This window comes from Ictalurus punctatus, chromosome 10 (assembly GCF_001660625.3).
Source record: "Ictalurus punctatus breed USDA103 chromosome 10, Coco_2.0, whole genome shotgun sequence".
Taxonomy (NCBI): domain Eukaryota; kingdom Metazoa; phylum Chordata; class Actinopteri; order Siluriformes; family Ictaluridae; genus Ictalurus; species Ictalurus punctatus.
This window is the reverse complement of record NC_030425.2, coordinates 22,324,450-22,339,628: the sequence shown is the minus strand read 5'-3', so window position 1 is coordinate 22,339,628 and position 15,179 is coordinate 22,324,450. Positions and strand designations below refer to the sequence as shown.

Genomic DNA, 15,179 nt, shown 5'->3' with positions numbered 1-15,179 from the left:
GTTTCCTCCAACCTCTGCCTTACAGCTCTTTCGGAGAAAGAAATGCGCAATAGATTTTCTGTTTTCTTTTATGATTTCATTCTCTGCGCTCAATCCAGTATTTTCCCAAAATCTCACAGCAACCTTGGCAGGGTTGGAAACTCATGGTGTTTCTGCCATTTGCTGAGATGATTTATTGCATTCTGCGACAAAATGGCAGCGCGAATCAGAAGCAGGACTCCTACAACTGCTAAAGTGTCCCGGTGGCTAGTATCGGTGCTTGTCTAGTAACGTGCGGAAGTATTTTTGCAGATTTAGATCTATAGGAAACGAATAAGAACGTCTCAGGGGGATGTCACACTATGACCACTAGTGCACAGCTGGGAGAATAAGTCTGGCCCACACAACATGTGCATTTTCCATTTGCTGGGATTTTGAAATGAGCTGAAATGTGGTGTGTAATAATCAGCATACAATGAACTGGATCTTCTAGTTTACAGTAACTAATTTTGCTTGCAACTCAGTTTCCATAGAGATTCAGTTTTCCACATCTGAGTCAAGAGGTTAATGACGGGATCATTTCTACCAGATGCCTTGATCTAATGTGTCTTTATTTTATTCTAATGTTTAATTGTATTCTTGCTGATTTGTCTCTCCTATCTTAACTGTCAGGATAAACCTTCTAAAAACATTATACTTTCATTATGATTTCTAGCTGAATCTGTCTACTGTTTGTATCAGTATGGTAGGTCTGATGCCTTTAACCGCTTGGCAGTATCATCAATCAGAGGATCAGTGTTATTAGTACGAGATTGTATTGAGATGTTTAGGATCAGTGAACTCCTCAGATCTGTGTGTTTCCTAAATAATTCAATTATAGGTTTTAAGGACAAGCCTTTACTTTAAGAAACAAATATAAGGGATTAATTAAGGAATTGTTATTTGATTAATAACACAATTAAACAAATGAGACCCTTTAAAAGGCTTACTTATTATGCATTCGTCTTTATTCATAAATATCTCTATGACCGGAGATTGCCTAATAATTTACATCTTATAAAGCCTTATAATAAACACTTTATTGTAACACTTTAACTCTTGAGCATGAATCAGTACCTTAAATTTGAATATTATTCATCTTAATTGTCCATGTTAGAGCTTTGGGTTCTAGGTAGTGTTAAGTTATAGACTAGTGATTAAATACATGGTTTTTGTCAAGTCGTTTCGTGTCTTGTCAGCACTGTGGGTTTTTTTCTGTCCTGTGAGATGTTTTTTTTTTTTTTCTTTCTTTTTCATTACATATGTAGAATCAGCTCATTGTAATCTTTGCATGCCTACTGCATGAGTACAAGGTGACCAGGGGACACCAAACACAGAAGAAACCTCAAATTATTAAGGTTCTGACGTGCAGTGTGGTTTACAACATATTGTCTGTACAACATGTGTTCTGTTTTTGATGTTTGTGCTTACTCGTGTGTTTATATGTGAACCAAATAAAGAACAAGCACATTCCTACAGCTCAACCCGCACAAAACCACAGTCACATTACAGCTGAAAGATTGATAAGGCTTTATCATTGTGTGTGTGTGTGTGTGCGCATGAGTTTTATACATTTCTGAACACCAAAATTGCAGATATTATATGACTTTGATCTAGAAAGAACATTTCACTCCACCATAAAGAAGGAACAAAAACAAAAAAACTGTGTTTAAGAATGTATTTATAAACCTAAAAAAGACCAGTGACATTCTTTGTGACAGTGAGTCGATCTTTTCTGTAGGTGTTGGCACTTAGTATTATTTAGTTATGGGTATAGTAAAACTAACATGAGTGTGTGTGTGAAAAATCCGAATAAGCCAGACAGCAGCGGGAGAGAGAGTAAGAGAGAGAGAGAGAGAGAGAGAGAGAGAGAGAGAGAGAGAGAGAGAGAGAGAGAGAGAGAGAGGGCGGGAAAGAATGTGTGTTTCTCATTAGCTACATCACCGTTCACTTCTCTCTTCTGCGCACGCTTTCTATGTGGACACCTGGTATGTACTGTTCTTTCTCTACCTCACATTACACATGTTTATGTCCACATTCGTTTAATCCTCCTCTTTTATCTTGGGTTTTATCACGAAAACAAAAAGGTTTTTGATACTTTTAAAAAAATATTTTCAGCAAGCATATTTCTGCTGTTTAGCTGATAATTGATTTAGCACATGATGAACGGACAGGATGTGTCCTGCTCAGTCATGTTCACTATGCAGCTTTCCATTTATTTATTTATGTATTTATTTATTTATTATTTATATTTATGAGATGAGTCAGATGAGTTTTTACAACCAAATCTTTTGAAGCTTTAGGGTTACCACTTTGTCTAAGGCAAAGCAAAGGCCTATCTTCAATGTTATCAAAATGTAGAAAAAAAAAAGATGAACTGTAAAAAAAAAAAACTATCCCAGTTGTTTTCTCTATCACTAAGAATGATAGCCTTCTTCAGCCTTTGGAGTATGTTTCCCGGTCTTATCATACTATGGGGGTAATAAAACATATTGCATGTTCTAGATGGGTTTTTGTGTGTGTGTGTGAGTGTGCTGAATTTTTTACTGTCCACATATTTCCCAGACCACAGCAGCTGCAATTCATTGCCCAAATCTCTCTCAATGAAACATCCGACATTTGAAGCATGCCAGTTTGAAGTGCTTTATCCTTTCGTTAGATGCAAGGACGTGATGACGGTACAGGCATAACCTAGTTTAAAATAACGTTCTGCAACACACTATGAGACATTCTGAGACAACTGGATTTTTACCTTCTTTCCATAAACTACTGAAGTGCAATTTCTTTGGAAATGTACAATTGTAAGCAGATCCTGTAAATATACCCCCAAAAATACCACTTGTACAGTTCTAAAACAAACACAAATGTGGTGTTTAAACATCTCGAAACTTTCTGTAAAAGACCAACAGCAATGACGTGTGGATTTCGCTTAAGGTCATGTGTATGTTTGCCGGATAGCAGCTGATTTTGGATGAATATGGTTTCGTTTAGTCACGTCAAAACCGATGAGTGCAGCAGAATGTGTAACATTTTCAAGCGGCCACATTTCAGGTTTTTATGCTGTTATGAGAATGCGTCATGGTGCCAACTCACAGCTCCAGTGTCTCCAGTTCGATCCTGAGCTCAGGAAAGGTTGTGTGGAGTGTTCCTGGGATAGGCTCTGGATCCACTGCTTCCCTGACCATTTACTGAAAAGAATTATGGGCCAAAAATGCCGTAAACAAAACCAACTATATCTAATAATTGCGTGGAATTTAGGTTTGTGGCCAAGATTTCAAACTGTAATTTCTGGAGTCATGGTGGTGTTTGGGTAGCCAAGCTCGATTGAGTTCCATAGTTGTGTGTAGGCCAGATGAATGTGGTAAGTGTGAGCTATAACTAGGTTGAACTTCCCGTTGTTAGTGTGTGTCATTCCATGGCAGTGACAACACCATATTAATAACCTGGTTAATGATATATCATCTTGACTGTTTAAACAACTGTATATATTTAAAGATCTCTGACATACATGGCATGACATAATCGCATGACAGAAAGGCAGTAATTTACGTAGAGCTGCTTGAGGTGTTGTTTATGTGCAGTATCTGTGAAGTTTAGCAGCATGTGAACTAACATGGTTCAGGTGTTTCTATGTAAGTCATATTGTTTTGTGTTATATTGAACTACTTAATGTAAAGTTCAGAAACTCATATACACATTCAGCACTGTTATATAGCATCTTTTATGCTGGAGTTGCTTTTTAAACACTAAAGAGTCCCAAATCTCCCATAACTGTCTTATTATTTATTAATATTCACATACTGTACGTGGGAGATATTAGTTACCAGGCGAGTCTGGAAACTACTACAGACTAATGAAGCGTGGTAGGCTTTTACTTATTTCTTCTTGACACACTGTTTTTGAGTAATTTACTCTTATTGAAATTGATGTTTAGGCTTAAGGACGACTGTATGTGTTTCATTTTTTAAAAAGTTATATCATAAAGTTACTACTCATTTAAGTTAAAACATAGATTGGAATTTCCAATTCCTTTGAATTATTTTCAAGTGTTAATAACCCATTTACGCCAATATAATATTCATAATCCAATCTTTCATGCATTTCTCTTCACAGATAGACAGCATTGTAACAGATGACGCTTTTACTCCAGCTGTATCATTTTAGAATCTCCTTGTTAGTGTAAAGATCAGGAAATCCGATTAACCCACCATGGGAAAAGGCTACTACATCAGCAAACAACTGGCCATAACAGCTGTCCTGCTTGCTGCTTTAGCTGTGATCACTATAATTGCACTATCTATAGCTTACTCTAAAGCATTAGCCAAAAATGAACTGAATTTCAACAATGAAGTTCAAACATCACCTCCGTCCTCCACTTCACCATCATCCGATGAACCCTGGAACAAATACAGACTTCCTGACACATTATCTCCTCAATATTACAACATCACGCTGTGGCCTCGGCTCACCATGGACAACCAGGGCATGTACATTTTCACTGGTGAATCTGGAGTGGCTTTTACGTGTGTCAGAGAGACGGATTTGATCCTGATTCATTGTCACAAGTTGAACTTGACTCTTTTCGAGGGGCGGCATGCGAAGCTGATGGGAACGCATAACACCAAGGCTCCAGCCATTAGAAAAACCTGGTTTCAAGAGGAAACCCAGTACTTAGTGATCCAGCTGGAGGGGACACTAAAGCCGGGAAAGTTCTACTGGCTTTATACAGAGTTCAGAGGAGAGCTGGCTGATGATCTGGAAGGCTTCTACAGGAGTGAGTATGAGGAGGACGGTGTCAAAAAGTAAGTTTTTGGAGAGTCTTTTCACTCAAATATTTTGGCATTTTAGCGAGACTGAAGAGGACAATTAAGATCTCTCCATAGTTTTCTCCCAGTTCACTAGTTCAAAGTAACAGATTATTGTACCACAGAGACAACAATCCCAGAGAGTAGAGCCAAACAAATATCATTTTATACAATGCTGTTACTGTTTAATGCTCTAAATATTTGTATCTGTATCGAGTGGGTGTGGCTTACATTGTGAGGGTTTTTTTGTTTGTTTGTTTTGAACTTCTGCTATTCAGAGGTTGAAATCACAGCACTGTCAGCATGATGAGTTCATTTTCCTCACTCAACTCTTCTTACCTCTTCTCTTGTGTTCAGAATTAGTTTCAGCTAGAGATGTGTGAAGGACTGTTTTTTTAAATCACGCAGCTATTATTTTTGTTTGTATCTACCTGCAATAATTTATAACAAATTTCGTCGGGTTTATTTCCCAAAATTAGCAAACTAGTAGAACAATAACCCTGGCCCGGTAGTTTCTAAGTACCAGTTAACTATCATGGTAAATAATATAGCATTTATATAAGCATCATATCTCACAGCTCACGTGAAAATTAAAACTTATTGCCAGTGTTGTCAAAGCGATCCCACATCCAATGTACAACTCTAAACGTAACCAGATGTGAACCGTTCTGGTAAGCTTTCTAGAATGGAATAAAATAAAATACTGAGCTTACTGTTTGTATCTGTTTTTGTATCTGTTTAGAGCACATTATCTGTTTAATCTGAATAATGTATTCATATTCGGGTTACATTCCTAATACACAGATGCAACATTGCCTAGTTTCTCAACACACTTGGTCGAAAGTGCATGAGACTATACAGATGCCCTTGCTGGTTTGTTGCAGAGCAATTGGGGCCAATTGACCCTGTCATCTATACCCCTTATTCTCATTTAAAACATATACAGTTTTCAGGTTTTTGGCACTCCAACAGTGGTAGTGCATGGTATAGTTGTGATTCTTTCCTTTCATCATACTTGGATTTTTTTTGGATATTGCAAGTCTACAACTTTTTTTTGTTCATTTAATTCCAGGGTTCTCGCCATCACTCAAATGCAGGCCACATCTGCTAGAAAAGCTTTTCCCTGCTTTGATGAGCCTGCCATGAAGGCCATATTTCACATCACTCTCATTCACGAGCCAGGAACTGTTGCACTATCAAACAGTCGAGATATAGGTGAGAGAACTGTGTGAATTTCAATGTCTACAAACCTCTTCACTTATATCACATACTCTACAGTTTGATCGTACATTTGGTCTGAAGTGTTTCACTCAGGTCCAGAACGCCTGCAAATAAATGGGCATGATGTTATTAGGACTCGATTTGAACCTACAAAGAGGATGTCTACATATCTTGTTGCTTTCATTGTCTGTGAATTTGTATACACCAGCAAGCCAAAAGATAACACGGATGTGATGGTAATGTTATAACTAATCAACAAATTATTACATTTGTCCAGTGTTACTCGACATATCTGTTAATTGTTTGTATTTTTTGGAAGGTTCGTATTTGGGCAAGGAAAACTGCCATTGAAGAAGGCCAAGGAGATTATGCCCTCAACATCACGCAGCCAATACTAGAGTTTTTTGAGAAGTATTACAATGCTTCCTATCCTCTCTCTAAGTCAGGTATGACCATATTGATTTTTTTTCATTTTCTCCTAATATGTTCACTTTCCAGCTCCCACTCTCACCCCTATCAAAAGACAGCTAATATCCAGGCAGGGTGAAGGCTAGCATGTGCTTCCTCTGAGAAACGTAAAACCAGCCATTGCATCTTTTTGAACTACTGCTTTTGTTACATCACAGGGCAGCATAACACACTAAGAGGAAAGGGTTATCTGCCACAGTTGGTTAGTGTTACTCTGATTGACAGGAGTAATGTTATCCCATCCATCCAGAAAGAATGGACAATTTTGCTCTCTTGGACATCCGTCCATGGATGACTATGTCATCATTGGTATTTGAACTCGCAATCTCCCATCTTTAGGCTCAATGCTATATTGAAATCTTTTTAATTTCTAGTTTGACACGTTATGTAAACTTTACTGTACTCAAAAAAGCTTTGGTTTTGTGTGTGAAGATTTCAGGCCTGCAAGTCATTTTGAACGTCTTGTGTTAATAAAGAAATTTCTGCTCACCTGAAGGTCTTCATCATTACACTAACCAATGGGAAATTCGCTCTACTTTATTTTGTAGACCAGATTGCACTGCCTGACTTCAATGCTGGAGCCATGGAGAACTGGGGACTCATCACTTACAGAGAGACAGCACTTCTATTCGATCCCCAAAACTCAGCCAATGGCAACAAGCAGAGGATTGCAACTGTGGTGGCTCATGAGCTCGCTCATATGGTAATATTATATCCCAGTGACAAAGATGTCGTTCTTTTGTTTGACATCATGCTCATGGTGCAGTTTGTGGCTTCCAGTGGTTTGGAAATCTTGTGACGCTAAAATGGTGGAATGACCTGTGGCTGAATGAAGGGTTTGCATCATACGTGGAGTACCTTGGTGCAGACTATGCAGAGCCAACTTTTAACATGGTATGATCGTTCTACCGGAGATATCTATGATATAGTACGTATTCATTGTCCAAATATAATTTGCCCTCTCTTGTCTCGCTACAGAAAGAACAGATCATACTATATGATATTTACCGTGCGTTTGCTGTGGACAGCCTGGTGTCCTCCCATCCTCTGTCCTGCAAAGAGGAAGAGGTCAATACACCAGCAGAAATCACCCAAATGTTCGACACCATCTCTTACAGCAAGGTGAAATGGTTTATTGTGTTTAATTCAATTAACCCTTATGTTCTACTCACTGTACTCTAAGTAAAAGAGTTCTTCATGGGTTCCTTTATATATTTAAGAGTACTTCACTTTATGAAAGTGTTCTAGTTTTAAATCTTTTCTGATAGGGAAACACTCTATATAGAACCCTTAAGATTTTAAAGAGTGTATTTATCAACAGATGTCCCATCGTCCCATAGCGTCTGTTTATTATTTGACTGCAATCCAACTGTTGAATTCATTTAAAATATGAGCACAATACAAACAGCTGTGATGGAAACTCTTGGTGGTATCTTTTTTCTCTATTTACTAGGGGTGTAGAAAACAAAACAGAGATTGGTCTGAGAGTCTTAGTCTGAGAGATTGGTCTGAGAGTCTCTAATGAAGACTAGTTTAGATTTTAATCAGAAAGGAAAACCATTAAAAAATATATATGAGTGTCAAAAATGATCTATCAATGAACATTGAGAGAGAGAGAGTCAAACGTTTGGAAATTACATGCTCAGCTCAGCAGGAAAACATGTAAAGCTTCAATTTATCTGATTGGTATCATATTGAATCAAGAATGACAAAGATTCTATCAGTGCCAAACCGAATCATATGGGTGATCAATAGTCAATCGAAATATTTTGAATTTGAATTGTTACTTGTTGTAGCGTACTGTATACCATTCACTACATCAATAGTATATTATATTTCATGAATACATTTTGAGATTTGTTGAGTCATTTTAAGTAATATAAAAGCATTAGTGAAGTCAGACTTTTCTGTAAATTGTCCCGATTTTTTTCCTCTTAATCAACTGCTCTATCATGTAAAGTGTTGTAGGTTATTAAATTCCTTTAAAGAACATATCGGAAGACTCAAGAATGCTTAACCGGCCCCTTCTGTATCAGCTGGCAATATTACTGCAGTTCACTTTGAGATGTATGCACTGTAAGTGTGAGCATGAGTTTCCATGTGTTTGTTATTACAGGGGGCTGCGGTGCTCAGGATGCTCTCTCAGTTCCTCACTGAGCCTGTCTTTGCCAAAGGACTTAGTGTAAGCTCTACTGGGTTCTGTTTATAACTTACAGAGTTAATGAGGACTACTGATGTATTATTAATAAAATGAAACAAAACATCTTTCCAATGTTCCCTTTTCAGACATATCTAAATCAGTTTGCCTTTGGGAGCTCCACATATTCTGACCTTTGGGATCATCTTCAGATGGTAAGTAGGCATACTGAACTAGGGGAATTTAAGTATGTCAAATCCAGTACAGGGCAGCATAGTGGTGCCGCATGTAGTGTTTCCACTTCACAGCATGACCCTGAGCTTTGGTAAATGTCAGTGTGGTGTTTTCCATGTACTACCCAATTCTGTCCAAGTTTCCTCCAGATTCTCTGGTTTCCCCCACCTCCCATAAACATGTGAATTGGTGGATTAACTGTGCTAAATTTTTCCACCTCATACTCAGTGTTCCTGCGATACGCTCCATATCCACTGCTATCCTGACCAGCTGACTGAAGATGAAATCCATTTAGATGCAAGAACCTGTTCTATTCATCTTCTCTCATGAGAAATTACTGTATCCAATGTCTTCTCCAGGCAGTTAATAAAACTCAGCATCTGAAATTGCCGCACAGCGTCCATGACATCATGAACCGTTGGATTCTTCAAATGGGTTTCCCAGTCGTCACCATTGACACCCAAACTGGGAATGTGAGCCAGAAGCACTTTCTGCTGGAGCCAACCTCAGTGGTAGAGCGATCATCGGAATTCAAGTATGATGCCGTAACATGTCATTTTGATACTTTAACTAAGCTTGGTAAAAGTGTTGGTTAATTTCCTGCAAGCTGAAATGACATGAAATGAAATGATTGCTTAACAATATGCATGTCTAACCTTTCTGCTTAAGTTATGAGTGGTTTATTCCAATCAAATGGATAAAGAGTGGTGTAGAACAGGAGCAACTCTGGCTTCTTCAAAAATCAGGTACTTCTGATGCACACCATTGCAACCACAGTACCTTTTAGTGTTGGAAACACAAACATATTTCATTAAGCTTCACTGCTGAATGACCATCTTACACCACACAGTGTGGTATAATTATAGATACTGATGTGAGGTCACTTGGATACTGGTCTTCTTTCTCCATGCAGTAAAATGAACGGCTGCTTTGTATATGTCTCAACATAACCCTATCTCTTAGCCTATGTTAATAACAGACCTACATTTGTTTTGTATCTCCAGTTATGCATAAATCTCTAAAAGCTGGAAAAGGGGAATGGGTTTTGGCGAATCTAAACGTTTCAGGGTACTACAGAGTCAATTATGACAATGAGAACTGGCAACGACTCCTTGATCAGCTGACAACCAACCACCAGGTACAGAAAATAAAGCATAATGCCATAGTTTCTTAAAGCAATGGTATCTAATTCGGACAGATAAATGAATGAAATGTTAATGTCCCCCAAAACCTGTTTATCGGTATACAGTTATAACATTTACACATTTATACACGTACTGAATACGCATATATGATTCAATTATGCTAGAAAAAGCTAGAAAAGTAGTATTTTTCTGTTACTTGCTTAGAAAATACCAGTGATTAATAGAGCCCAGATACTGGATGATGCCTTTACTCTAGCAAGGTAAGATCACCATTCGTGTATATTTCTTTTAATATCTCCGTATTAAGTGATGTCATTGTTTCCTTGCTGAGTGCATACTTGTTAATGTAACTTATGTTCCATTTCCTTCAGGGCATCTATCATAAACATTACTCTTGCTCTAAGAACGACTAAGTATCTGTCAATGGAGAGAGAATACATTCCGTGGGAAGCAGCTCTCAGAAGCCTCAGCTCATTATTTGCAGTGTTTGATCGCAATGAGGTTTATGGACCGATGCAGGTGGGCTCATTAAAGACATCAATAAATTCAGCTCTGATTTTATTGAGTGTAACAGTCTATATTTTTGTCCTTTTAGGCCTACTTGCGAAAACAGGTCAAGCCTCTGTTTGATCATTTTACTTCTGTAGCTGCAAACTGGACGACGGTGCCTGCAGGCCACACTGATCAGTAAAGATTTACACCATTTAAAAATTTTTCTCAACCGCTACACTCTCATTAGAAAGCTGAGTGTTAATCACATCTCTTGTGTTTTCTGCTTTGTGCTTAGATTCACACAGATCATCGCACTGTCGCTGGCGTGCAGTACAGGAGTACAGGCATGCAAAGACCTCACCAAGCACTGGTTTAGACAGTGGATGCAGGATCCTGAACACAACAGGTAAGTACATATAAACACCGGAGCATTATACAGCACTGTATTTAACATGAGAAAGTCACTCGTTGGTTTCTAATTCAGAGGAAACGAGTTTGTTATGTATTAATTGTAAATGGATGTCTCTGTGTTGTTACTTCAAATAAGCATTTGAGACACACTGTAAGAAGTGTTTTTTGGAAACTCACACTGGAGAAAAACTAAAATTCGAACTGTTTTCGCAGTTTTTCAAAGAAACTCAACTCGTTAACAATTAACTCTTTAAATTAGCACAATTATCGATAAGAAATTAAACATAAATATGTATAATATTTATTTACAAAACTGTCTAATTTAAATGAGTTTAAATGTTAAGAAGGAACATTCAATAATTAAAAATGATACATTTTACAGTATTTTGATGAACTTTACTGAAACAAGTACAAAAAACAAACAAAAAAGGGGTAAAAATCACCAGCTAAGGATGCCCTTACCACCTTGGTATAATTTACATTATAGTATTAGAAGTCCCAGCATGTAGCGTTAAAAAAAACATGTTGTTCTTGTATTTGTTTAGGATGCACATAGTGCCATGCACATAGTGCTAGTGCCCTTAAAGAAATAGTGCTTATTTATGGCTAAATCCAAATAAAAAGGTTTTCTTTTCTTAAATCTGCTGTACTTACCTATTTTTACAGGTAACATTTTGTAAAATGACATAAATCTGCATGTCTTTTCAAATGTCAGTTAAGATCTTAATTGGTGTAAAATATAACTGAACTGAACTTTTTTATCTATTTCAATTCTCCACATTTTCTACTGAAAAGTCTGCTTCCAGTCTGATTTTTACAGGATCTTTTTGGCACTTTTTATAAGACCCCTTCAGTACTATTTGTACTTATTAAGGGTTTAAGACTTGAATACTTTTCTGTTTGACAATCAAGCGTGTATCTTGAACCGGGCTGATTGGGCCAGTGCCATTACACGGTTACTGACACTCTCTATTTAATGCCTTATTTAAATGCTTTAGGTTTTAGACTGTAATAGTTTAGTAAGCTAGGCTATCGTGTAGTTTCTCTATATAAAAAAATCTGAGCCTGCATTTTGCTCTATTTATATATTTAGTAGTATATAATATGAATCCGGCTCTTCCCCATGATAAAACATTTCTTTTTTCCCCTCAGAACTATGGGTCAAACTTTATGGTCATAGACTGACATTTATTATGGGGCCCTTTGACAGCTTTAAGCAGCCACTCATGTTGCTAATTAGTCAGAGCCGGCTCTGCTTTGCTTGGAAATTCCTCTCAGTTTCATGAATAGGTTTCAAGTCTTAGTTAGGAACCTTAGCTCGGAGTGCCACGTAAGACAACTCTTACTGGTTATGTTCTTAAATAATAAACCAAAATAGTCTCGTAATAATAAATGGCCTAACATGTACACATATATCTAATGCTCTGTTGGTTAGGATTCACCCAAACCTGAGGTCGACGGTGTACTGCAATGCCATCGCTGCAGGAGGAGTGGAGGAATGGGACTTTTGTTGGAAGATGTTTAAAAAGGCCACCGTAGCAGCTGAGGCGGTTAAACTGAGGTCAGCTTTATCCTGCACCAAACAGCCATGGCTGCTTAACAGGTACATATTCTGGACTTTCATCATTTGAACCTATTTTAAAGTTATGCTTTAAGTTATGCAAAGACTCAAACAGATTAAACGATTTTAAATGAATAATTCCTATTCTGCCACCTTTTTATCTTTTCATTTTTTAAAACGAGGTTCCTCGATTACACTCTGGATCCTGAAAAGATTCGCAAACAAGACGCAACCTCTGCAATAGGATCAGTCGCCAGCAATGTGATTGGCCAGCCTCTGGCATGGAACTTCGTCCGAGCGCGATGGGAATACCTTTTTAAAGTGTAAGAGTGACTCGATATGTAACACGTTATGCTTCTCAATCAAAGACAGAGCGTTTCGTTTTCAAGGCTAAGAGCATTGTTTGAACATTGTATTTGTTTTACAGGTATGGAACTGGATCATTCGGCTTCGCCAGGTTAATAAGTGACGTCACTGCCAGATTCTGCACACCATTCGAGCTACATCAGGTAGGACCAGGCAACATTACGCAACAGGGGAGAGTGGTGACTTAATGGTTAAAGATCTATGCTAGTGATTGCAAAAGTTTGAGTTTAAGATTGTAAGGACAGCCAAATAAAGAACCTTTGCTGTTTCCTTGAGCAGCTTCCCAGCTGTGTGATGGGACTGCATTCTGTTTCAATTGTAAAACATGTCTGCCAATTCAATAAACAATTGTAAACAATAACCATTCAGGAAAATGGCATTAAATGATACAGCTTACCTTATTAGGAACCTAGACAGCAGAATAGAGATTGTTAACGCATAATGCATCATCAGGGGTGTTCAGCTAAAATGTATAAAGATACAGTTACATTAAAATGATTAACATGACTAACGATTAGTGCTTAGTTCCTGGCTATAAATAAAGCAATTTGAAGTGATTTTGATTCGGTTCACACTGCCATTTCATGTTACCGCTCTTGATTAATACCACAAACTCTTGAACAGATTAGACATCTGTTTTGAAATTGAAGCAGGAAGAATAAACACATACTTCTCTGTCCGTTTGTCTTCATGCATTCTGATTTTAAACAAGCCATGATCTCAGATCCAACAGGGTAAATAAAATGAATTGTCTATGAAAGTCTGTGAAAACTCTCTCCTTTGTGACCTAATGTCTTTAGCACTGTAGTAAGTCTCTGGTCCAATGAGATGCCTTCAGTTACAGGAGAATAACAGTTTTACCAGAGGATGATGATGAATCTTGTAATTCTTTTAACCACTGAGATAGCGTTCTTTTGCATCTCTTCAAATCGAGCCCTGCTTGCATCTATCATAAAAAAAATACAATTATTTCACATTTGCTCAGCATGGTACAGTACACTATTATACCGCTACATTCAACAAACCTACCAACTAGGATTTTCATTTGTAACATCTAAGTATATCTTGGTGTCAAAACACAGCTAGATCTAACTTTGCATGGATTTACGCTGTATAAAACATACTCTGTGATTATGAAAGACCTTTTTTTTCTTATATGGCATGAGCACCATATAAGGTAATGTTGCTGTATTGAATTGCATCAGTTATGTTCAAGAGTTTGGAATTAGTTTTAATATAATCACACACCTCATTGTCCTGTGTCTCGCAGTTAAAACAGTTTCAAAAGGACAACGCGGACGTGGGCTTTGGCTCGGCCTCAAAGGCTCTGCAGCAGGCTATTGAGAAGACGACGGCCAGAATCAAATGGCTGGGAGAGAACAAGGAGCAAGTTCTGAAGTGGTTCATCTCTGAGACAGAGTGAACCGAATAGCACCGAAACACCTCAGCAGCCTTACAAACTCCATTCACCACGGTTACAGGAGGGGAATTCATGGAGCGTCATATTGGCAGGAACATACAGACATATCAGTATATTCACAGCAATTCTTAATGGATTTGAACTGTATTTCCATTAGTAAGGATGGCTGGTATAAATGGGCTAGCATTTCTAAGCCCCAATCTTTCAAAAATAAAAAGACATCAGCATAAGGTTTCATTCTTTCCATCCACATCAGAGTATATATGCTGTAAAACCAGTAGAGCATTGCACTCGAAATGCTAAAAATAAACTAAACTCACTAATGCAGCTGCCTGTCTGCCTTTCAGTAAATGTGTATGTGCGTGTGTGTGTGTGTGTGTGTGTGTGTTATGTGATATAATGCATTGTTCAACCCTTATAATTTTGTTACCAAGTTATTAATAGATTCAAGTTTTATAAATTCAACTCCTTCTCAAACACTGGACTCTTGTACAATTTGGCAATTCTGTGCATTTTACACAGCAAAACATCAATAATTGAATCCCTTACAAGCCTGTAAAAATGATTGCTAATTTTTTAAAATAAAAATATTCAGTCATATTATGAAGTCAGTTGTACTTCCTTTCATGACGTGTCCTGAAAATGAGTCAGACTTCACGGCAACACATTGCTGAATAATTCAAAATGAGCAATATTCTTTGTTCCTCTTTGTATAAACTGGAAGCTCAACATGGTCTCACATTTGATTTAGTTTTTAACAAATTGCACAACAATCTGCTCGGTTTGTGTAAAAGGTTTAGGCGGTGGTGAAAACAAATCCGGCTGACGTGAGTCAAAATACTGCTGCAGTAGTAATAATTCACTTGAATCTAAGTAACAGTAGTTGTCAAGAAAATTTCTT

The 15,179-nt window shown here is 37.6% G+C and overlaps 1 protein-coding gene across 1 annotated transcript; it reads left to right on the top strand.

Moving 5' to 3' along the window:
* The first annotated feature begins 1,881 nt into the window (after positions 1-1,881).
* On the top strand, positions 1,882-14,885 carry LOC101154672 (aminopeptidase N). The gene is made up of 21 exons (XM_017479033.3): positions 1,882-2,006; positions 4,132-4,820; positions 5,896-6,038; positions 6,126-6,280; positions 6,364-6,490; positions 7,061-7,215; positions 7,293-7,406; positions 7,491-7,634; positions 8,629-8,694; positions 8,799-8,864; positions 9,243-9,418; positions 9,553-9,629; positions 9,888-10,021; positions 10,233-10,288; positions 10,400-10,547; positions 10,624-10,715; positions 10,816-10,926; positions 12,367-12,534; positions 12,675-12,815; positions 12,920-13,001; positions 14,129-14,885. Exons 2-21 carry the CDS (start codon positions 4,228-4,230, stop codon positions 14,279-14,281), a joined length of 2,901 nt encoding a protein of 966 aa, XP_017334522.1. The 5' UTR covers positions 1,882-2,006; positions 4,132-4,227; the 3' UTR covers positions 14,282-14,885.
* The last annotated feature ends 294 nt before the right edge of the window (positions 14,886-15,179 follow it).